We start from the raw sequence: 26,806 nt of genomic DNA, 5'->3' as shown, positions 1-26,806 counted from the left end.
TGTGTGTGTGTGTGTGTGTGTATGAACTGGCTACATCACTTTATACTCTGCTCTCCACCAAAAGCTGGATTTTGCACACTGTTGGTGGTTGAGGAAAACTATGTAAAGTGCTTAGTGTGCCTATAAAAGCGCTACATAAAAGTAAGGAATTAATTAACATCACAAATGAAAGAGTTTCTCTTGCTATTGCTAACAATATAATATTATGAATACATTATACCAATAAGATAAATGAACACCATGTTTTTTAATCATATTTTACTCATTACTCATTTTTTCATTAAATCATCCTGCATGCCAGATTGGACACCTCAGAACAGCGCTGCTTTGAAAGCATAAAATAATTAAATAATTTGGACAATGTCAAAGGCGGAAGCCCAAAGAGAAATAGAAAAAAGTAGAGAAAGATAGAAAAGTATGAGCAGAAACAGTGATAGGTCCATCTTGGTGGGAGAAACAGTATTGTCCTTTTAGGACAATTAATATTTCTATAGCTCCATCAATCTTGCTGTGGGATTGATTTCAGGATAACTGGTGTGGATTGTGAATGTCACAGCAGGAAGTCAAGGAATGAAATCGATAGGAGGTCAGGTGACCTTGTCTGTATGCCCAGACAGAGTGCTGATGCGTCGCTGGCTGGTTGGTGCTTCAAAGTAGATTGCAGCTCAGCTACATCAAGACCCTGGTCCCACAGCACACAAGGGGTCCGGTCAAGTCACTCTGAGAGCTTACTTTCATTGATGACCAGATTGATTCCACAAGACAATTACATTTTTCTTCAGCGAGAGTAATCTTACCCTTTTAGGGCCAGGACACTACAGCATTACTAGACACTTTGAAAACTTTCCATGAAGAGTGATGGATGAGAACTTCTTTCTACTGGTCAACTGATATGGGTTTTTCAATGCCGTTCTCTAGAGAGAAGAGTGGCTGATGGTCGACATAATACTGCTACTGTATTTATATGATTGATATTGAATAGACTAACTTGATGATAGCCAATGAGAGGTTCATAAAATAGCACAGAATAAACCAAAAACAAATGTAAACATAACAATATTCTCAAAATTTAACTGGGCACAATGGGCATTATCAATTGACAAGGCTGTCGATTTTGGAAATAACACAAGGGGAAGCTAGCACTACTTTAATCGGTCTTGTTGACATTGCCAACCTTATTCACATATTGGACCTTATTCACAGTAGGCGATCTTGAATTTGATGACTTTTGATGGGAATGAAAACAAGACTTTGTGGGACAGATTTACTGTCTCTTCGATGGGCTTTACTGTTGCTTAAAGTGTTTTGGATCGTTCTGTTAACGAAATATTGAAATTCAAAAACTTCAGTAGACAAAAAACTGCAGAGAACATAAGTTGTGAAAAATTAGATGTGATTTAGGAGCTTTATATGGTGCATGCCATTGAAGCAGTGATGGAAAAAGTACTCAATTTCCATACTTAAGTACATTTACATTTGGCAGATGCTTTTATCCAAAGTGACTTACAGCGCACTTATTACAGGGACAATACCCCTGGAGCAACATGGAGTTAAGTGCCTTGCTCAAGGACACAATGGTGATGGCTGTGGGTATTGAACCAGCAACCTTCTGATTACAAGTTAAGTGCTTTAGCCCACCACGCCACCACCACTCATGAAAAGATGACAAGTAAAAGTCATCCATTAAAATACTACTTAAGTAAAAAGTATCTGGTTTTAAAAATACTTAAGTATCAAAAAGTAAAAGTACTTCAAATTCAAATCCGTTCATCTTATAACGTGCAACCCACACATGTTGTTATATTTAAAGCCATGTTGTTGAGTCTAATATAAGTAATATTGGATAAAATAAATATGAACTTTTATAGATAATATATTATCTTCAATTTTCATTTCATTTTCCTTTTTTTTTTTCATGATCCATAGGGCTTCTTCTTGTGATATTTATTGTTGTTTGGCAATCCAGCTTATGGTGCATTACCGCCACCTACAAAGCTGGAGTGTGGAGTGTCACAAGAAAGTCTTTCTGTGGAATCAAACCTCAGCAAAAGATGATGAAATTGGTGAAATTTCATCAAAAATGGGTCACACACATTATGTAGGATTAAATCCTAAACTGAGTATACTTTAAAGGTAGCTTACCCTCTGGAGTTTACTTGTAAACAAACAAGTTATGTTTAATTCATTCTTGAGGTCTAACAAACATGTGGAATGCAGTTCCGCCCCATTAATGGTGTGAAATTTATATCATGATATATATCGATATCAAACGATATGAAAAAAGAATTGTGATAACGTTTTTGTCCATATCGCCCAGCCCTAATTCAAATAATGTCATAGAATAAACATCAGAAAAAATTTGCATTTTTTTTATAGACTTTGCTATCAGGATATCTTTCCATCTAAAGTAATATGTACCAATTATTTCACAGACTTAACAAAAAAACAAACAAACAAACCAAAAAACAAAACAAAAAAACAAGCAGAATATACAGTTCCGCCCGTGGATATCCAGTTTACTTGCTATTATAGTAAGTGTCTCAAACGAAACATTTTTTCTTTTTTTTTTCTTTTTTAAATTTTTTATTAATCCCCTTTTTTTCCAATTTGGAATGCCCAATTCCCACTACTTAGTAGGTCCTTGTGATGGCACGGTTACTCACCTCAATCCGGGTGGTGGAGGACAAGTCTCAGTTGCCTCCGCTTCTGAGACCGTCAGTCCATGCATTTTATCATGTGACTCGTTGTGCATGACACCGCAGAGACTCACAAAATGTGGAGGCCTATGCTAATCTCCGTGATCCACGCACAAATTACCACACGCCCCATTGAGAGCGAGAACCACTAATCGCAACCACGAGGAGGTTACCCCATGTGACTCTACCCTCCCTAGCAACCAGGCCGATTTGGTTGCTTAGGAGACCTGTCTGGAGTCACTCAGCACACCCTGGATTTGAACTCGTGACTCCAGGTGTGGTAGTCACCGTCAATGCTCGCTGAGCTACCCAGGCTCCTCAAAAAAAACTCTTAAGTATCTTTAAAATATTTTATGCCACTAACCTGACAAACTCTTCCAAATCCAGTAATCAAATTATAAGACAATCACTGCAGAGCTCTTTTGCCATGCTTTTGTTTGCTGCATTTTTCTGATTGGTGGATCTTTTTGCTTCAGGATCATGGACAGTGAAGTTTTACACCAGGAATTCAGCTATTAATCATGATTTTTTTTTTCTGTTTTTTTAATTTATTATTTATTTTTATTTATTTTTATAAAGTTGAACTAACGCAGACTGATGCCTTCAACAGAAGCATATACCATGTATTACCATCCCCGGAGCTCACGGTAGGTCTGTCTTTAAAGGTTTGTAAGTTATCATTAAAAATCAATTTGCCTATAATGAAATTTATGGGATTTTTATTTTGGAACCCGACTGTTGCGCCCTATACACTGTATATAGCTTATGGTCAGTGAATAGACTGTGTGCATGCTGGAGGTCAGACTACTTTATCACAAGTTTCCGAGTGTGGATGGACAGAGCTGATCACAACAACAAAAAAAAAGGTAATGGGATGCTGGAACCATGTAAAACAGGTGCCATTAACATGCAGTGGCCGGTTTCATCTGCATTAAGTTGTCAATGGAATGCATATGAAAATCATTCCACAACATTACACATGTAAATCAGTAGTGGTAGCCCTATTTACCTTCCTATCATCATTGTCTTGCAAAACGTGCACAATGGTTAAAGCTTTCCTTTAGTTAAACAGGCGTAAAGATGTCTTTGTATTGCTGCCAGCCAAACTTTTCCCAATGTGGCTGACTCCACCAACATCCCTTTTAACCAGACTAACAGGTGGAATGCAAACGTTCACAACATTCCTGTTTAGAGACCAGACAGGGATCGGAAAAGGCCAAATTGGACATGATGCTACATTAAGAATTTGCTTTGCACCACCTCAACAGATCTAAAGGAATAGTTCACCCAAGAATGAAAAATGATGTCATTATTTATTCACCCTCATGTAATTGCAAACCCCTATGCTGTTATTTTATTTCCATGAAACACAACTGAAGATGTTTTTGAAGAATCTGTACGCAACTCTTACAACCATAATTCATTGTAATCTGTATCTGTCTAGCTACAAAAAAAAAAAAAAAAAAAACTAAGGCTGTCGATTTAACGTGTTAATCCAGTGCAATTAAATATATGAAAAGTAGCATGTTAAAAATCGTAACCAAGTTAAACATGCACCATGACCGTAGTAAGTAATTTTCCTTCCAACAGAGCAATTCAAGCTTGAAGTACCAACTTCATGTTTTTGTGAGCCGCAGTCAGCAGAGGGCAGTCACTACAACTCCAGCTGTAAAGGAAATGCGTAGCTGTTCAGGCAACAAATACAGAGGTCTCAAGATGCGATTTTTAAAGTTTCAAACTACACTTAACTTAGAATACGGTTGTAACTTCAGTTATTCGTCCATACAGACAAAATTAATGCCGCTACTTTAACCTGTTGTATAAATAGGACCCTTTGATACTCACGCCTTTTAATAAATACTGATGTCTATCCCAAAGTTTGACTTTTCAAATGTGGCCTATCACACGTTTATATCCATACAGTGCATGTCAATGGGGTCCAAAACTTTCAAGCTCCAAAAAATGACATAAAGGCAGCAGAGTGCACAAGTGCATCAAGTGTATTCGAAGTGTAATCAAGCTTAAAATCATGATCGTGCCTGGGAGACTGCAGACAAGATTTATAGTAAAAAAGTGTTACATTTTGGTCTGTTTACACCCAAAAACGATCGTATCGCTCCAGAAGACATGGATTCAACCACATGAGTCATATGGATTATCTTTATGCTGCCTTCATGTCCTTTATGGAGCTTGAAATATTTAGACCCCATTGACTTGCATTGTACAGATATATTAAAATAAAATCTTCATGAAAATGTCTTCATTTGAGTTCTGCAGAAGAAAGTCATATGAGTTTAAGATGACATAAAGGTGCGTAAATGATTTATCATTTTTGGGTGAACTATTCCTTTAAATTTTGGTCTGTTCCAAAACATTCCACAAATTATACAGCTGAATATTATCCACTCAAACAAACAGAGCAATGTTTTGATAGTAAAGTTTACACTTTTGGAGGGAATCAATCTACAAATGGCTTACTTACAGTTGGCTCTGCATATTAAGCTATAGAATAGGAAAAAGTATTTTAAAATCGAAGAATAAAAAATGCACTTCAGCTTTAATGTTTTTTGCCCTTTTTAGAGCTTGACAGCCATGGTCACTATGAATGGTTGTTGTTTGACAAGAGCTGCACAAAGATTCTTCAAACATTTATACTTTTGTCTCCCACAAGTAAGATAAAAGTACATAGAACATTTTATTTTTGGGTGAACTGTTCCTTTAATTGGCTTTTTCCAATCAAGTGCCTGAAAAAACAAGGGAAAGGTATTCAGCTATCTGATTTTGTTCAATGGAGAGTAGGGAAAGACAGGAAGCCAACTGTTGGATACAGATGGTCTGAATGTCAGGCAAGCACACAATGTACAGCGGAGGAGAGGAAGATATTAAATGAAATAAAGAGAGAGAAAGGGAGGATGGAGATAGATCAGGAGATGAATGAGTGCATAAAAAGCCAGAACAGAATAAGTGATAAACCCATCAATGTGTATGAACTCTCGGCGCATTTGCTGAGGGTGAGAGCACTGCATTTTCCTTAATCTCTGACACAAATCACAATTAGTTACACTGATCTGTTAAAGAGCTGAGCAGGGACGTTTTTGACTGGAATGTAAGCAAATCAATACAATACATTATTCATGCCGGGCAGACAATCACTCCGAGACCTGCCTTCAGCTTGTTAAGCCAAATCTGCAATGGGATTTCATAATATCAGAATGCTCAATTCTTATGTTTTATTTTTATTTTTTTACTGGAATGCATTTACTAATCAAAACAAAGAGAATTAATTGTGATTAGGATAACATATTCTATCCATCTAGGACAGGCAAACTGCAGTGTGCAGGAGCATTAGGGAAACTTTCCATTAAAATAATCCAAGATTGTTTTTAAGATCATCTCATAAAGGGTTTAGAGGAGAATACTATTGCTTAGAGGCTGCTTTTTCATGCCTCAAGTGACTAAATGTAGTTCTCAGATAAGTGTCATATAGTTTATTGTATAGGTACAGTATCTGCAAAAAACAATTCTTGGGACAAATAAAAAACTGCACAAGAGAGACAATGTTTGTCATACAGTAAGTGTATAGAATATAGCAGTAAAATGAATGATGTTAGCATAGCATAGATCATATAGTCTTGGAAGAATTAGATAAGAAATGTTTGCGTTCATACCAAAATCTCTGACTTCTGTATCTTGGCAATTTGAAACATAGTTTGAGACATTCATCTTTATGTGGGCTCCAGACTGCTACCACATTTTGTTACAGGTTGCATAGGTGTGACAACAAAGTTGGCCAACTCTCTCTCTCTCTCTCTCTCTCTCTCTCTCTCTCTCTTATTATGCTCTGCCGTTTTCTGTTGCATTTCAGAAACATGAGCTGCATTACCCGCTATCCAGGCTAATTATCAGCACGACTTGATGGACAGAGCAGCGTGAGTGCAGAGCAGGTGCGTTTAAAGGTCTTGATCTCTTCAAGGAATAGTTCACCCAACATAGAATGTTCTCTATTATTTACTCATCCTCATGACATGCCAGCTGTGTATGACTTACATTCATATACAGAACACACACAAAGATTTTTAGAAAAATATCTCAGCTCTCAAGGCCCTTACAATGCAAGTGAATGGTGGCCAGACCTTTCAAGCTCCAAAAAGCACATAAAGGCAACATAAACGTAATCCATAAGATTCCAGTGGTTAAATCCATATCTTCAGATTTGATATAATAGGCTTGGGTGAGAAACAGATCAATATTTAAGTCATTTTTTACTATAAATCTCCATTTTCTCTTTCACATTCTTTCACATTCTGAAAGTGAAAGTAAAAGTAGAGATTTAAAGTAAAAAAGGATAGAAATATTGATCTGTTTCTCATCCAATGTGATTGCATCACTTCAGAAGGCATATATTAAACCACTGGAGTCTTATGGAATACTTTTATGCTGCCTTTATGAGATTTTTGGAGCTTGACAGATCTAGCCACCATTCACTTGCATTTTATGGACCTACAGAGCTGAGATATTCTTCTAAAAATCTTCGTTTGTGTTCTGCAAAAGAAAGAAAATCATACAAAGCATGAAAGTGAGTAAATGATGAGAGAATTTTAATTTTTGGGTGCATTATCCCTTTAACCATGAAGTGCAGATCATTATAAACAGCGCTGCGAGAGCCAGCGAAAAATGCAGTGTGGAACCCTAGAATTATCTGTTGCAAACTTATATTATAATCACAAATGTGTCACTGATTAAACTTGTTTAAAGGGATAGTTCACTCAAAAGGTAAATGGTGGCTAGAACTTTGAAGGTCCAAAAAGCACATAAAGGCAGCTTAAAAGTAATCCATAAGACTCCAGTGGTTAAATCCATGTCTTCAGAAGCAATATGATAGGTGTGGGTGAGAAACAGATCAATATTTAAGTCCTTTTTTAATATAAATTCTCCTCCCTGCCCAGTAGGTGGCAATATGCATAAAAATGTTAATCGCCAAAAACAAAAGAAGAAGAATGTGGAAGTGAAAGTGAAAGTGGAGATTTATATTAAAAAAGGTTTTCATTTTGATCTGTTTCTCACCCACACCTATCATATAATTTCTGAAGACATGGATTAAACCACTGGAGTTGTGTGGATTATTTTTATACTGCCTTCATTTGCTTTTTGGACCTTCAAAGTTCAGGCTACCATTCACTTGGATTCACCTGGCATACAGAGGTGAGATATTTTTCTAAAAATCTTTTGCAGAAGAAAGAAAGTCATACACATCTGGGATTTCATGAGGTGAGTAAATTATAAATTATTTACATTTTTGGGTGAACAATTCATTTAAAACCATATTAAACATAATTCTAAACAGAGAAAAGTGGGAGAAAGTATTGTGCAATGAACAGACAGAAATTAAAAAGGCTTTTTAATCCACACATCACCACCTTTACAAAAATGTAGCATGGATTTATTATATTAACACTAACTGTATTACCTATGATATTTTTCATTTTATAAACTATATATATATATATATATATATATATATATATATATATATATATATATATATATATATATAAAAATTTATTATTTCCTCTCTGATAGAGTAGACTGAGATGCATAGATTCTCACAGGTTTTCTTCTCTCAAGATTCTTTAAAAGAATGCATTTTAACATTTATAATAATTAATGTCTTTCAAACCAAAGTTTGTCATGTCCTGTCTAGCTTGCGTTGGATACCATATATCTAATCAAAATAAAGAGGCGACTTCACACTTACCGATATTTACTTCATCATCTGTCTCTGCATCTCCAATGCACTCAAATTGGAACTCCTGTAAAGACTGGGAGAACTTCTGAACGGCTGCCGAGAGACCTAAAAAAGAGAGAGAAGTAGAGAGAAAGGAAAAGACAGCATTTTGAAATACCACCATGAATGTACCGCAAGTGTCTCTGTTGAGATAAGAAGACACAATTGCTTGTATCTCATGCAATACTTAAGAAAATGCTACAGTTTGCCCCTGACACACAAAAGTCATGTGAACTAAATGTCTCGCTCACTTTTACACAACCATCATAGTGCACAAAAAAAAAAAAAAAAAGGGTTATATTTATGAGAGACTTTCAAAGACTTCAAAACTGGTGGGTTGAGACCAAAAAATTGGTTGCAGGTCTGTTCTGCTAGGGTTGTGGACAGCAAACAACAACAAATACAAATAATAAAATGCAACTTTTTTACATCAAAGGTCATGCATCCAGTCTAAATTGGCAAATGCTTGCATGGATAGGTGATGTGACATGTTTACATCCTTGAAAACCATAAAAAAAAAAAAAACAATTCAATAGACATTTAATTATGTTAATGCTAATAATTGTTAATAATTTTGCATATTGCTGACCTATGCATTTATACCAGGTTTACAACAACATGATGGTGAACTATACCTTTAAATCAACCCAAAACTGAACTGTTAGAGTCAAAGTTGCATCATCTATTCAAAACTGCACTACGGGAATCTGCATAAAAAACAACTACGTAATCTTCCTTCCCGGCCGAGAGTAAATTACTTTTCACTTGTAGTATTAAATGTACATCTCAGTCATCATGGGCGGCAAGAACCTGAGAAGGAAATGCTAAGCAACTCAATCAAAAATGGTAATGACACTGCAGAGAAATGCCATTTCATCATCCTCTAAAGAGGTGATAGACCCAACTGCTTTACCAAGGGCCCACAAAAGCCCTCACAAACTCTCAAAGCAAAGTCCAAAAAGGTTTTTCCTCATTACTTTCCCCTTAATCTTCTATTTGGAAGAATGCTAGGCTTGGGGAAATGGAAAATGACTCATTCAAGCTTTAAAGCACAAGATTTGTCAAAGGGATGAATACTAACGTTGCACTTTTGACTGCTGGGTAAATTCCTCATTGACATCTGTCTAGAAAGGCCATGAGTGAGCATCATAATGCTCATTAGTTAGACTAGAGCTAATACGGCGGATGACATAGGTTTTGGAGTGATCGGCTTCAACTGAGGCTTGTAATTCCACAAAGATCAACAGTTCACTGCTGTACAATCCGTAGTGCTGTGGCCGCTTTGCTTTTAAGTGTAGCGCCAGTCCAATTTGAGGCATTTTGTTTCACATTAGATAAAATATGTCCTTAATGTTGACAACGCTGAAACCCCCCCCCCCCCCCCAACAAAAATGATAGAAAATGAACAGAAGGTTGTTTTTGAGGCAATATTTAATCTCCATTTGCATCTAATGACTTTTCCATTAGTACGCAAGGTATACGTCAGAATATTTTGCTTTGTTTTTCACCCTCTTTTAGTATCAAATAGAACTTGTTTTCACTTTGGACCCACTTTTGACAAAATAGAAAGTTCAACATTTCACAGAAATAGCATTCCTGTAGCGCCTGGGTCTTTGAATGGCAAATACCATACATTTAGATAAAATGATGACGATTTTTCCCGTATTTAAGCTGGTCAGATGGTGTCACAGTGAAATTGTTCCAGATCACTAATTTAACATATAAGTTGGAAAAATTGTCTATGGTGGGTAAGGGACCATCTGAAAAGTCCACAAATGGTGCTAAAACTGTGTATTTTTTTAAATATAAATGTTCAATAAGATCAAACAATATATGAATATATGAGTCATAAAGACAAGTACAGGTGAACGAAAAAATAAACAAATAAAATAAAATAAATACAAATTATAAATATTTTTAAAAATATGTATAAACCAACCAAATTGTACACATAAATAAGAAGACAAAGTAATCGAAAAAATAAAATATTTTTAACATATAAAAATTAATTTTTTTAATAAGTCATGGGTCAGGAAAGTTCTCGTTTTAGCATACAGTATAAGAAAGGATAATTTACAATTAGGATACAATTTTTATTAATAAGGTATATTAACTCAACGCATTTATTGCCAAAACTGTGGAGGATGTGGTTAGGGGCTGTGAATGAGAGGTTTTTGTCTGCAACCGCTTTTCATGTGGAGTCGAAAGCGATGCTTGACGCTGGCATTGACGCTCTGAAGTGAATCATGAACACGGCTTCACGATTGCTGTAACAAAGCGGATAGCCACAGTCTACTGGCAGATTAATATTGTGGTGGATGAGAGTTTAAGGGATTTAATGCCCACTACAATGAAAATGCAACCAATGGGGAAAGTAGTTCTTTCAATTAGTCAAACCCCCACTTAGACTTTGGGAAACGTTTAATGTTACTTGAATTGGTGCTATTTTAGTACATTTCTATCTTATTCTGAAGAAGGCTTTGTTTGAAAAAAAAAATTAATAAAGCATTATATTGTTACATATTGTTTTCTTTTCTAATGGAAATAAATGCATTTTTATAGGAAAATAAATATATATGGTGTCAAATTTCAGCATTTTAAAAATCTGTGATTAATCGCGATTAACTACAAAATTATGCGATTAATCGCGATTGAATATTTTAATCGACTGACAGCACTAAAAGCAACAAGTCAGTTTCTTATGTGAATATGTTGACTGGTTTCCTGAACACTCTCCCCATATTCCATTGGTCAGAGAACCAGATAGTCATCACTCAATTGATTGGGCTAATGTTGTTGCTGTTCAAAGGATGCTCAAACAAACAGATTGACGTTTTGAAAGTACCAAAGAAACACAGTATTTACAGTTTTCTGGGTAATCAACCTCCAAATGGCTTACATGTATTATATAAATGGCTTATAGTTGTCTCTGCATATTAAGCTGGGATAGGAGAAAATATTTTAACATAAAAAAGTACACACATCAGCTTTAAACAGGGTCATATTCTATACTTTTGTAGCATTTATTCCCCTGAAGTCCACTTAAAATGTTAGTGAAGTTTTCTTGCACAGTTTTCATTTTTCATGACTATTTTTTGCCTTCTCTCTAACATTTTGAATTAAGCAGACTGTGCGTGTACCTTTAAGATTTCCATATGTGAATGACTTCTGTGATGATTAGCTTACCTCTTTGCATTTGAAATGAGTAACAACACCCCCGGCAGTGATACAGAATGTAAATGTGGGTTGTTAATGTTAACGTGCTTATGTTTAAGACATCAATACATGAAGATTTTTGCTTATTTTTTGCAGCTTAGTTTCCATAAATGGTTTTATTGCAAAAAAGCAAGCAAAATCCTGTTTTCTGTGATAAATATGGGTACTTTGAAAATGAGAAAAGAGTCTTTTAGGGGTAAAATACATTTTGTTTTCATTTGTAAATGAATAGTTCATCCAAAAATAAAAATTCTGTCATTATTTACTCACCTCTAACCTGTATAACTTTATTTTGAATTTTCTTTTTTTTATGTCTTCACAGGGTTTATAATGCAAGTGAATAGTTACTTCGGGTTTGTCAATCTCGAAGAAAAAAGAAAAGAAAAGAAAAAAAGACACCATAAAACCACAAGAGTAAGATAATTTATACTCAAGCACAATATTCCAAGTCTTCTGAAGGCATATGATCACATACTGTGAAGAACAGAACAAAATTCAAGCCATTTCTTACTCTCAAGTCAAATCAGATCATTAAAGAAATGCTGAAATAAAATATGGTGTTGATAACATCAAACCTCATTGGTTCTTGCAACCTGACATCATAATATTTCCTTATGAGATGCAATGAAAACCAACGAGGTTTGATTTTATGAACGTAGCCACAATATTTCATTTACTGAGTTTAAGTATTTTAATTCTTTGAGAGTGAATAACTGTGATATTCCAAGTTTTCTGTTGTCATTTGATAGCTTCGTGTGAGGGACAGACTGAAATTTAAGTCAATATCCACTGAAAATCTTGCTTGACAGCTGTGGTCATCATTCACTGTCATTGTACGGAAAAGAGCAGCTAAGACATTCTACAATAATAACTCCCTTTGTGCTCATTTGAAAGACATGAGGGTGGGTAAATAATTAATTTGTTCGGTAAATGGATGATTTTCATTTTCGGGTTAACTATTCCTTTAAGGTACTTATTAAAGCCAAAGCTGGATCAACTAATCCATTTTACTATTTGCCTTTCGCATATAATGGTCTTTTTTTCTATTTAGAGATAAGGCCAAGTCTACTCCAGACTTTTCAGCTGAGAATAACTCACTGAGAAACACAGGAATTTACTCAGTAACAGGTTCCATCTGTGACCTTAAGCGTCTCCCATAGCACTGAGGGCCTGTAACAAGGTTATGCACTGATGTACTGAGTGAGCAGGTATATTATCTCATGGCATGCACCAGCTCAGAAACTCCTGGTTGCAGGTCAATAATCTGTTTGAGTTGTCAGTTTGCTCAGTTGAATGAATGAGCCCCATCAATAATGCAGCGCCTCTCATACCGACAGAGACCTTCAGCGCTGAAGTGCTGAGACACAGCTACATCACTTTCCTAAAACCTTCAGTGAGAGCTTCTAACAGGCCTGGCTTCTACCAGATCAGAGGTTTCAACTAAATTATTCTGAAATATCTGCAATTTATCTAAATATTCAGTAACTAGTCATTTGGAAAGCTACAGTTTCAAAGTCGCTTCCCCAACAAGGCAAGGATGTACATTAGCCACAGAGGTCATCTCAGTGAGGGTTTTGCTTACTCTTTCATCCTGTCTCTCTCAGCTCTCCAAACTGTCGATCTCTGCTGTCCATTTCCACAGAACACCCATGTCACTTTGCTGCATGTCACAATACACAGCTGTCATGCCTCTAGGGAATCTCTGAGCTAAGATTGTAAACAAGGGGTTCTTGGCTCTATTCCTAATCCTAGTGAGCTGCTTTGCTACAGAGGTAGCTACTCTCTAAAGGGGCGTTCACAATGACATTGATTTGCAGCAACAAAGCGACAGGAAATTCATTCATTTTTAGGGATAGTTGGCGATTTGAGGCGACATGAGCAACAGCGACTGTTAGCAATGGAACAAAGTTGAGCAGGGCCAGTGACTGTTTAGCCCGAGACAGATAGCTTGTATTAAAATGGGAGAAATTAGAAGCTCCAATATGGCGGATGTAGAAAAGGAAGTCATTCCTTATAAGTAAAAGAGCCAATCAACTTTTAGATAAAGGCATAGACTGTCAGTTAACTCGAGAATGCGCATGCATGGGGGTTGTTAATTCTGTGACCCTTCTTATTGTAAAAATTATTCCATTTATATTTTAATTATTGGTTCAATACAGTTCTTGTGAGATGATACATGTAAAATGTACATGTTTGTTGTTAATTACATTTGCAGTCACACATGAACCAAACCTCCCTTTACTCCCTAAATGCAGAGGATATTCAGAAAAGATTTAGAATTTTGGACAACTGTGTGTTCTTCTATTCAACCCAATGCATTACACATATATTTCTTATCCAAATTAAGTTTTTGAGCCAGTGAATGTAAAACCTGGTGTATAGTGTAAGGGTGTAATGCAGGGTATAGTGCAAATTGTCCCTCCATTTACATTTGTGTCTTCAGCGTATTTTGGAATATAATTCTGAACCGTTCCAAAATAATTATATCAAATGATATGACTTAATATTAAGGATATATTTGGATGCATTATCAGGCCTACCTACTCCATTGATAAAACTGACATTAATATGTTAAGTCATTATAACATAGCACTGGGCTAAAAATATTTTGAGCTAAAAAGAGATGAATGTGTTCAGTTCTATCAGAGGACTCGATAGTATGGAATAACATGAGTTAGTGATAAACTAGTTTTCTTTTGCGTAAGCCCCGTCCTACGGTTCAGCGTCAGGATTCTCGCTCAAACCATCAGATCCTGCCAGAAGGCAAAGACGGCAGGGGAGAGAAGCTCACCCCTAGAGCAGGACGGGACCTAAACTGGTGGTGTTGGGGAAGAGGTGGGTGAAAGCAGCACGTCATACGATAATATAGCGGCAGTTGGAATGGAAGTTCCACCTTGGAGTTAAAAGAGCAAATCATCTTTTTGATGGAGGCATTGTTTGTTTACTTTAGAACTTGCATGCTGATTAGCATTAGCTGAACTAGCCTGAAGAATAAAGCTTAAGAAGCAAAATATTTAGCTATAATTTTATTGTTGTCAGATTTCTGCATGATTTGAAATGCTCTTCAGAGGCAGAAGCTCCCGTAATAGTCACTCACATGTGCCCTGCACAAAATTACAAGATACTCGACTAATGATGCTTACAGTTGACTCGCTTGTTAGCATGTTGCTAAGCTAATGACTCAATACTCTAAAAAGCACACAAATACTTAGTGAAACAGTCTATTTTTAAACAGATGGAATGTCTTCTATGGACACTTTTAAGGACTGAAAAATATATTTTCCCTGAAAAAAATTTTCACTTACACCATCCCTTTAGAGTTCTGGCAAACTAGCCACAAACTTGCCGCAAATTTGCCATTTATTATTTTCACATGCAAATAAGCTTGTGATTCGCCGCAAATGTTTGCCAGAAGTGTGCAGCTCTTCACCGGTAGTGGTGAACCCGCAGCAAACCTTTGGCAACAATGGACAATTTGCTGCAAGTGTGCCACAAAGCTCATTTGCATGTGAAAATTATAACTGGTGAATTTGTGGCAAGTTTTTGGCAAAAGAAAAACCTCTTGTTCAGTCACTTGTCATACCTAGACTGGACTATTGTAATGCTCTCATTGCAGGCCTCCCAGCATGAGCAATTAGGCCCCTGGAAATAATCCAGAATGCAGCAGCATGTCTGGTCTTTAATCAAGCAAAGAGTGCGCATGTTACACCACTCCTTGTCTCTCTTCACTGGCTGCCATTTGATGCTTGTATCAAATTCAAGGCTCTGATGCTGGCATACAGAACAGTCACTGGGTCTGCTCCAGCATACCTAAAATCATTTCTGCAGAGCTATGTTCCCACCAGACGCCTGCGGTCGACCAATGAGCGGTGCCTTGTTGTACCAACACAAAGAGGCACCAAAACACTTTCCCGGACTTTCCGTTTCACTGTACCACGTTGGTGGAATGACCTTCTCAACTCCATCTGTGAAGTTGACTCACTTTCTGTCTTCAAAAAACGGCTAAAAACACATCTTTTCCATGAGCACTTAATATATATATATATATATATATATATATATATATATATATATATATATATATATATATATATATATATATATTCTTGTTGCACTCTAATCTGTCTTGGATACTACTATTCTGATGCTAGTGAAACTTTGTAATGCAGCCCTTTTCGTACCACTGTCTCCTTAAGATGAATCCCATATGATATATTATTCCTCTTTTGTAAGTCCCTTTGGATAAAAGCATCTGCCAAATTAATAAATGTAAATGCAGGTGTGATAAAATCACTTACTAACCTTTTTCTGTTTAAAGTTATATCCAATGAACATTTCGTTGCCATGACGACATAATGCAGTAAATCCTGTAATCCCGGTAAACAGCGATTTATGTAAACAACTTTATAGCTAAAGAAATACTTACGTTTTAACAGAATAATTAATGTAGCTGCTTTATATAAAATTATATGTTTCACATTTCTGCCTTTAAACCCAACAACAGTTGGCCCTATTCACTTCCATTGTAAGTGCCTCACTGTAACCTCAATAATATTCCTTTAAAATGTTATCTAGGTAGGTTTCAGAGCTCTTGTATCAAACAGCTGGTGTCTTGAACACATTGCTGAAGTGTAACACTGGCTGTTCTCAGTTCTCACCACTGCACGATTGAACATACGCCTCTAAGAACAAGCATCATGAGTGTATGTAATCATATACGTTCACACTGGGTTTCAATAATAAATCAGTGAGGATAAGATGGAATACTGGATCTAAGAAGGATGACAGATCAGTGTGGGCTGTCATGATGCATTATACACTAAAACTGACTCATACAGGCTGGATGTGGACATAAAACCAGCAGGAACCACTCCCTGTAACACAGACACACTGAGAGATTATCTGTCATTACCTTTCCAGATTCAGGGGTAGAACATAAAAACATCCCCTTACAAGACAATAAGAACTCAAAGGGCAAAACTAGAAACAAGGAGATGAGCATGTTTAGAGGACATTTCTAAAAAGGTCACAGACATCCTCCCTGCTGCCTTGAATTCCTATGGCTGTTACTTTATTTTTTCTCTCTCTTGAATTCACTCTCATCTGCCATTAAAGAATAGAGATTATTTGAAGAATATTTGTCATACAATGAAAAACAGAGTGAACTGAGAACATATTCGGAAGCCCTTCCATTTAAAAAATAAATAAATAAATAACAGAACTGTATGATTTTCGTGTATTTTTAATGTAGTCCTTTTCCTGAATTAATAACTCATATGAGCCAGTCCTTTTGAACTTACAGTGTGAAACATACATCCCAAATAGTGTAGCCCGATTCCCGAATGAATGACTCTTATTAGCCGGATCTTTGAATCTACAGTGTCAAACACATAACACGGCTAGTGTAGTCCGATTCCTGAACGAATGACTCTTATGAGCCAGTTCTTTTGAATCTACAACGCAAAACATACAGTGTAACCAGAAATAGTCAGATTCCTGAAGGAATGACTCTTATAAGCTGGTTCTTTTAAAACTATATTGCGAATCATACTGCGTGACCAGTGTAGTCTGATTCCTGAAGGAATGACTCTAACGAGCTGGTTCTTTTTAATCTACAGCGTGAAACACACAGCCCGTCTAGTGTAGTCCGATTCCTGAACAAATGACTCTAATTAGCCAGTTCTTTTGAATCAACAGCATTAAGCATACAGCGCTACCAGTGTAGACTGATTCCCAAACAAATGACTCTAACGAGCTGGTTCTTTTGAATCTACAGAGTGAAACATACAGCACGACCAGTCTGATTCCCAAACAAATGACTCTAACGAGCTGGTTCTTTTGAATCTACAGAGTGAAACATACAGTGTGACCAGTCTGATTCCCAAACGAATGACTCTAACGAGCTGGTTCCTTTGAATCTACAGCATGAAACACACAGCGTGACCAGTGTAGACCTATTTCTGAACGAATCACTTTTTTGAGCCGGTTCTTTGAATCTAAGCATTAAACATACAATGCAACTAGTGTAGTCAGATTTTTTAACGAATGACTCTTATAAATCAGTCCTTTTGAATCTACTGCGAGAAACACACAGCACGACCAGTGCAGTCTGATTTATGAATCAATGACTCTTATGAGTTGGTTGTTTTGAATCTAATCTACACCCTGAAACATACAGCGTTACCATTATAGTCTGATTCCTGAACGAATTACTCATATGAGCTGGTTCTTTTGAATCAACAACGTGAAACACAGTGCAACTAGTGTAGTCCAATTCCCGAACGAATTACTCTAACGAGCTGGTTCCTTTGAATCTACAGCATGAAATCCACAGTGTGACCAGTGTAGTCCGATTTCCAAAGGAATGACTCATATAAGCCGGTTCTTTTGAATCAACAGTGTGAAACTTACATCACGACTAGTGTAGTCTGATTCCAGAACGAATTAGTCTAATGAGCTGGTTCATTTGAATCTACAGCATGAAACATACAGCATGACTACTGTAGTCTGATTCATGAAGGAATGACTCTTATGAGTCAGTTCTTTTGAATCTATTGTGAGAAACACAGCACGCCCAGTAGTCAGAACTCTGAACAATATATGCTTTTGAGACGATTCTTTTCAGTCTTTTTTTGGTCATTTTGAATTTATCCAATTCCCGAATGAAGGACTCTAATGAGCCAGTTCTTTTGAATCTACACCACGAAACATACAATGAAACCACTGTAGACCAAATTCTGAACGAATTATGCTTGTGAGCTGATTCTTTTCAATCTTTTTTTTATATTTAGAATTTTTAGTTAATATATAGTTACAGTGGGACCAATTATTGGATTGCATTATTGGATGCCTTTATAAGTCTTTGAAAAGTCATTAAAAAAATTATATTGCAAGAACTGTATTAAATTAATCTCTTATTTGATTTATTTGCTCTGAAATTGACTTTGTTATTTCAAGTTTCAACAGTCTATTCCTCCCACAAAGCTGATGTATGGCTTCAGAATACTTGGAATATAGTGCTGGCATATGGACTACTTTTATTGGACTTTGTTAGTGTTTTTGTCCATTTCAGAGCTTGACAGATGTAGTCACTATGAACTGTCATTGTATGGGAAAGAGCTAACAATTTCCAAAAAAATTCAGGTTTGGAATGGCATGAGTGTAAGTAAATATTTGAGTGAACAATTCCTTTAAACATCAACATCCAATTAGCATATGCTCAGAACATGCATGTCCCAACAACGCTACATTCCTGTTATGACATTAACAAGCATGTTTGTCTGCATTTGGCATGTAATGTCAGCAGCGACTGTAATTACAGGGTATGCTGTGGAAGCTGGCAGAGGCAGTATGCACATATGTTGGGCCTCCAGCCTGCTTTTATCACAGGTTTCATCTGATGTCACACCTCCACACTGCCTGTCATGCAAGAGTGCCTCCACAGATTACTGCCTGTTTGGAAAGAGACATTTCCTCCTGGCTCTACTACAACAACAAGCCTACAGCAGAAAAGAAAGTGATGGTGCTTGTGTTCAATAGCGTGTTAAAGATAGTGGGTGGCTGCGTGCATACATTTATATTTTTTAATATGTATGTGGGTGGGTGTGCAGATACCAGACATTGTTCAGCTATCTTCCCATTCCAAAATGTTCCATCAGTTGGAATTTTACGTTCAAGTAATAAGGCAAATCACACCCTTTAGTTTATAGTGCTAAAAAAGTCACACATGCAAGTCTCTAAAAGAATTTGCAAAAACAACCTGAGAATAGGAGATTGTTTGCAGTAAAACCTACTTAAAATATGCAGTGTTATATTCAGTTAAACGTTTTTGAAATTCCCCAAATCAAAAGAGGAGTGTCTAATAATAATAATAATAATAATAATAAAAAGGTTATCCATGCGTGTTAGCTTTAGGGCATGTGTCCACGCGTTCCAGACGGGATACGTCTGCCTACGAAGGGCACTTCGAAGGGAGAACAATCATGAAAGTCATGCTGTAAGATCACTGCAAATAAAAATGACTTAAAAGGTGAGTCCAAATAAACTTTATTTTTAACCCTCCTATGGTATTCAGTCATTTTTGACTGAAATACATTTTTAAAATTTAAAAAAAATGGTTCCCTTGATCTGAGCAGTACAAGACTTGGTGACTTTTCCTCCATTTCTGAACATACAAAAAAGAAATTGGGTTTGATTGAAGTCTAAGTGGTCGTAAAATAAAGTGACACCTTTGGTATTCACGGTCAAAATTGACCGACCATAGAAAATGATTGGGAAAGACCAAAAAACAGAGCACTTTTTTTTTCTTATTTTTTCTGTCAAATACAATCAAAAAATCAGCAACAATGCACAAATAAAAAAAAAAAAAACAGAGAGAAATTACAGGGTGAGACTCTAAAACATCCTCAGTACAAAACATCCACCCACTCACACACACACACACACACACACACACACAAACATACATGTTGGTGCGGCTATCATTATGAGGACTCTCCATAGACATAATGATTTTTATACTGCACAAATTATAGATTCTATCCCCTAACCCTACCCCTACCCCTAAACCTAACCCTCACAAAAAAAACTTTCTGGGGCACTAGAAATGTCCTCATAAACCCCATTTATAGCATAACACCCTTGTAATTACCATTTTGTTACATAAAAAAATTACATTCGTAAACCACCCAAACCCACACACACACACACACACACACTCACACACACATATACACTTAAACAAACATAAGAATGAACTGGTGAGACTTTAACACAATGCTTTTTTTTTTACATTTGTCAAATACAATCAATAAATCAGCCACAATGCAGAAAAAAGCATACAGAAATTACAGGGTGAGACTCTAAAACATCCTCGGTGCAAAACATACACATCCACTCACACACATACAAACACACACACACACACACACACACACACACACACACACACACACATAAAAACACCCACACCCACTCACACACACACACACACACACACACACATTCTCTCTCACACACACACACGCACACACACACATAAAAACACACACACCCACTCACACACACACACACACACACACACACACACACAAACACAAGAATGAACTGGTAAGACTTTAACACAATGCTTTTTTCATATTTGTCAAATAAAACCAATAAATCACCAACAATGCTAAACATATTGAGACCTGACACACACACAGAACATTTCTATGGAGCCCCTTAAAGGACAGGGTGTGATTTTTTTTTTTATTTTATTTTATTTTTTTCCTGAAATAGTTTTGCATTCCTCGCAATAGTTTGCGTTCCCTCGGAATAAGTTTTGCATGCCCTCGCAATAAATTTACCATGGTTTTACTACAGTAATCATATTTTAGTCATTATATTAGTAGTGAAACAATAGTGATAATACAGGAAAATGAAAACTATGGTAATACAAATTATAATGTTGTGGTTATTATGGTTTGACTTTACAAATACCATATTTTGCCTAAGGTTTTACAATAGTAATATTGTAGACTGTAGTAACCATAGTTTTTGGCAGAAATATTTTTTTTTACAGTAATATTGTAGTAACCATGACTGTTGTAGGCTAACCATGTTTTGTTTTTCTTTTTTGTTTTTATGCAGAAACCATGGTTTTACTATAGTAATATTGTAGTAACTATGAAAAGTTAAGTAACCATGTTTTTTTGGTGGAAACCATGGTTTTAATACCGTATAATGTATCCATATAGTAACCGTGTTCTTGTGGTTACTATGGTTGTACAAATATTTGTAGTAAAACCAATATAACCCAAAAATTATGATTTTTATTATCATAGTTTTCATTATCCTGTATCATTACTTAAACTGTAGGTTAAAATATGGTTACTATAGTAAAACCATGATAATTTTTTTGCGAGGGAATGCAAACTATTGTGAGAGCACACACAACATATTGCGAGAGAACACAATATCTAAAAAAGGGGCAAATTATTGTTACTGTAATAAAAAATAAAATAAAAAAGAATTCTCATTACTGTAAATGTGAGAGAAAAAAGATTACTATAATACTGTTATATATTTAAAGCATCCTGTATGGACACATTGATTTTCTTTTATTAAAATTTAAATCAGAATGAATCAAATTTAGTTAAAAATATACTAACATCCTGTTTACTAAAATACTTTACAATTTAATTTACTAATATACTTTATAATGTATATTATATTTATTTATTTATATGCATTTTGGTCATGAAAATTTCTGGGAAAATGTCTTACTGGTCCTAAAATAGGCATCATTTTCTTATTTTTATTCTTCAGTGAAATATGACCGGACAGGTTCTTGACAGTTTCCGTAAGATTTACGTTGGCATACACATTTAAAAGTTTACACATTTATAGTCCTTCTCTTCCAATAAAAAAGACCAAAAATATTAATGATTCATCTTTATTTTGTCCAGTAAAAGTTTCTCTAGAATGACAATGTCCACTCCTACTAATACCACTTGCAACCAACTAGAAATAGCAAGTCACAAACATGGATTTGCTATTAAAAAAGGATAAACCCTTTGATATGTCCCACCCCAACTTCCTGTTTCAACAGAAAGTAAATCAACACAGAAAAGAAAATGACATACCAAACAATTTCAAGGAAGCTTAAAGGAATGTTCCGGGTTCAATACAAGTTAAGCTCAATCAACAGCACTTGTGGTATAATATTGATTACCACAAAAAATTATTTTGACTCTTCCCTCCTTTTCTTAAAAAAAAAAAAAAAGAGAAAATCAAAGTTGCCAATTTTTGGAGGGTTTAAAACCAGAAATGTGAAGCTTATAATTTTATAAAAGCGCTTACATTTATTCTTCTGTTAAAGCTCATGTATAATTTGAGCTTTGAAGTTGTTTAAATCGTCATTTTTACAGTCATTTTAGGAATTTAGTGTGGCAAGGAGGAGGGCGGGGCCGGGCCGTGATGACGCACACCCGGCCCCTAATCAGGCTAATCAAGCCCACGAGAGGGATAAAGGTGGCTGGAGGTGGCAGTTCGGGAGAGAGAAAGCTACAGGCATCTGCCCTGTATGCGTTTGTGTTATATGTCTATTGTTCTAAGTTAATCATTAAATGATTATTTATTTTGTCAAGCCAGTTCTCGCCTCCTCCATTCCCTTTTACGCTGTTACACTGACATTACATCATTATCGTAATATTGGCCATAACTTAACAGAAAAGGTTAGTAAGCGTTATATCATCCTAAAATCACGTTTCCGCACACTGGTTACGTCTTGTGGCTATACTTATGAAACATGTAACAATCATAAATACTGTATTATGCTACAAATGCTGTCAAATAAGCTAAACTTGTATTGAACCCAGAATATTCCTTTAAGTTAGTGGCGTCACTAACTATAGGCATAGTAGGCAATTGCCTAGGGCCTCCACAACAGGGGTGGGAGGTGGGGACTCTAAATCCCACAATGGTTGGTCGGGCACCATCCCCCCCACCTCCACCAGATGGACAGCGAAAGTGCAGACACCCCCCCTCCCCACCACCCAAATGGACAGCGAAAACTTTTAGGCGGGCCTCATCGGATTGTTGCCTAGGGCCAAGGAAATCGCAGTCCTAAGTTTAACCCTGAATATTCCTGTATAATAATAAGAATGTTTATGGTTTTTTATGCCTTTAATTTTGTATTTAAAATACATTACTGTACTACATGTCAAACCATTTGTGAGGTAGACAAAGCGATTATAACATTTTAAAGACCTTAACCTTTAAAAGAAAAAAGTAAGTGCTTCAAATGTTGTGGTATCTTTTGACATATACCACAGTGCTTCGGGGAGGTCTACTGTGTATTTTCCACAAATGTGTACACCAGATATAATTTATTTGTCCATAACTTGCTGCCACACACATGAAGGCCCATTACTGTTTCCTCATGAGCTTTTGCCCACAGTTCATATAAAAGCAATCGTACAAAACTCCCAAATTAAAATGTTACTTTGCAGACTGACAGGTCATATATTAGAGAACGTCTGAGAGAGGACTTGTATTCCTCTGATACCCAATCAGATGCTCTTGACAGGCCATGAGAGCGGCCCATCAAAGAGACCCTCCTTTACCTCCGGCTTAACAAGAAGCAAGGGATTGTTCTCATTGAACCATAGGTGTTCCTGTCCTTTGATTCCACACAGAAGGGGTTGAGAGAGGAAGAATCTTGCTCCAGGTAATGATGACAGTCACTCATCATGGTCTCAGCAGGGGTGTCCACGTGTCCGCCAGAAGAAATCAGGCCTGGCAGGCCTCTACATCCCATTTCTGAGGGCACTAATCCAACAGTCAGTCTTCCTGTAGTCTCACTTAGCCAGACCTTTGACTACAGCAAATGGTCTGCAATGTTTTGTTTCACAGTTTGTTATGGTTCTAGTCTTTAGGCTTATAAATCTCAGCTGATCAGCAATACTGATACTGATATAACATCTTCTAATTCTATGTTCTAGTTTCTTGACTTGGAATATGTCTAATATGAACTTTTTTCAGGTTTAATTTATCTACTCAAAAAGTCAGACACTGTACGCCATGTGTTAGCAAGCACCTACAGTTATTTGTGATCTGTTAGTATTTCCAGTGCCGGCTTAAAGGGATAGTTCAACCAAAAATGACAAATCTCTCATCATTTACTCACCTTCATGCCATTCCAGATGTGTATGACTTTCTCTCTTCAGCAGAACACAAATGAAGATTTTTAGAATAATTTCTCAGCTCTTTTGGTCCATACAATGCAAGTGAATGGGTGTCAATATTTTGACAGACCAAAAATCACATAAGTCTGCATAAAAGTAATTAATATGACTCCAGTGGTTAAATCAATGTCTTAAGAAGCGATATGATAGGTGTGGGTGAGAAACAGATCAATATTTTAGTCCATTTTTACTCTAAATTCTCCTCCCTGCTCAGTCAATCTCCACTTTAACTTTCACTTTCACATCCTTCTTCTTGTGTTTTTGGTGGTTCACATTCTTTATGCATACGCCCCCTACTGGGCAGAGGGAAGAATTTCTAGCAAAAATGTATTTAAATATTGATCTGTTTCTCAACCACACCTATCATATCACTTCTGAAACATGGATTTAACCACTGGAGTTTTATGGATTACTTTTATTCTGCATTTATGTGCTTTTTGGAGTGTCACAATTTTGGCACCCATTCATTTGCATTGTATGGACCTACAGAGCTGCAAAAATCTTAATTTGTGTTCTGCAGAAGAAAGAAAGTCATACACATCTGGAATGGCACGAGGGTGAGTAAATGATGAGAGAACTTTCATTTTTGGGTGAACTATCCCTTTAAGTAGATGCCTCTGCCAACCTGATATGATATCCTTAATCAGAGAATAACTAACAATTCTAACGTCCATCTACCAACTTATGGAAGACTAGGCAAAATTAGACAGCATCATTAAAGAGAAGTTAAGGTACAGCCGATAGAACAAAACCAGCCAATGAGACGCCAAACATCTGTGCCAATCAGACGAGCTGCAGTGGTGAGACAATAGTTTTATTATCAGTCTTATTCAGATTGAAATGCTATCTGTCACAAAAGAGACCCACAGAATCTTTGTAGTTTGAAATAAATTATTTCTGGACAGAATCGCTCTTAGTCTTACAAACAAGTCTGTTTCAGCAAAAGCAAAGTGACATATGAGTCTTGGATGGTAATCACTCTGCGTCTACAAGCCGAGGAAGACAGAATGACAAAATCATCTTTCTTTTAGATGGCTTTGAAGGTGCTGTTGAAGATATTTTTGTATGTAGACTCACTGGATGCAGGCATAAAAAAGCAGAGCATTGCCTGGAATAAACTGCATCGACAAAACCAAACCACCATCGAGCAGAACAAACAAAGGCATCTCATCTGGATTCAATCAAACAGTGTCTCTTTCAATTAGCAGAAAAGACCATATCGTTTAGGACAAATTGCTCTTCACAGCAAAGGGAAGTGCTGAAGTGGATTCTTTAAAGACCTGTGAATTATTGTGGATAAATGATCAATTATCCAGTAAATCATGTGTATTGCAATGCATGATGCAAGTCAGGTAACAAAAGTGACACTTCAAACACCAAATAATGGGTACAGTAAGAGTAAAGGGGTTGTATCTTGAATATTTTTAGCATTTTTTTTGCTCTCTAAGGTCCAACGACATAGTCTCACAGCAACTCGCAATGCTTTGTAGGAGATGGCGAAATCATAAGATATCAGATCATTTGGCTCGTAGAGATTCACCAAGCAACAAACTGAATTTTAAATCAATACAATACAGGCATACATTTTTAGCTCCTATCCAGCCAGACTGATCTCACAGTGAAATCAGAAACTGTAGGTCAAGTTTTCTTTAGCTAAAATCGGTCTGTGCTACATAGTGGCCAAAGCGGTACATAGTCTCATGACATCTCATAATTGTTCATAGGAGATGGCAAAATCATCAGATATCAGATGACTTGGAGAAGAGGTACAACTTTTATTCCCATAGAGATCCACCAATCAACAAACAGAATTTGAAACCAATACAATACAGGCATAACATTTTAGCTTGAACATTTAACCAGATTGATCACACAGTGAAATCGGAGACTGTAGATTGAGTTTTCTTTAGCTGAAATCGGTCTGTGCTTACCGAAATTTGAAACACTGCTCCCAATGGCCAAAGCAGTACATAGTCTCATGACAACTCATAACAGTTCATAGGAGATGGCGAAATCATAAGATATCAGATGACTTGCCTTGTACGAAGACGCATGACTTTTATTCCCATAGAGATCCACCAATCAACAAACAGGACAATCAATACAATACAGGCATCAAATTTTAGCTTGCCTCCTATCCAACCAGACTGATCTTACAGTCTTGTTTTGCTAAAATCGGTCTGAGCTTACTGAAAATCTAAACATTGCCCGAGTGGCCAAAGCGGTAACTGTTGTTGAGCGTATGAGCACGTGTGTGCTCCATTTTCAAGGTAAATTGTCCACGGAGGGGTGACTTCTGGTTGCGCCTCAAGAGCAGGAAAACACGCTTGAGCCGATGCAAAAATGTCTAATGTGAGATGGTGCTTGTCAGTGAGTCGGCA

The 26,806-nt window shown here is 36.5% G+C and overlaps 1 protein-coding gene across 20 annotated transcripts in view; it reads right to left on the bottom strand.

Annotated features, from left to right (window-relative positions):
• The window catches only part of LOC127455676 (rho GTPase-activating protein 42-like), a 190,376-nt gene that overhangs the window by 156,497 nt on the left and 7,073 nt on the right, over positions 1-26,806 (bottom strand). For all 20 annotated transcript variants that reach the window (XR_007899722.1, XM_051723708.1, XM_051723709.1 and 17 more), the window contains exon 2: positions 8,452-8,547. Coding sequence is in view for 19 of the 20 variants with exons in the window: in XM_051723708.1 (XP_051579668.1) it covers positions 8,452-8,547 (96 nt within the window). In the remaining variant the exon portion in view is untranslated. The remainder of the gene's footprint in view (positions 1-8,451; positions 8,548-26,806) is intronic.

This window comes from Myxocyprinus asiaticus, chromosome 18 (genome assembly GCF_019703515.2).
Source record: "Myxocyprinus asiaticus isolate MX2 ecotype Aquarium Trade chromosome 18, UBuf_Myxa_2, whole genome shotgun sequence".
Classification (NCBI taxonomy): Eukaryota; Metazoa; Chordata; class Actinopteri; order Cypriniformes; family Catostomidae; genus Myxocyprinus; species Myxocyprinus asiaticus.
This window is presented reverse-complemented; position numbering and strand designations above follow the sequence as displayed.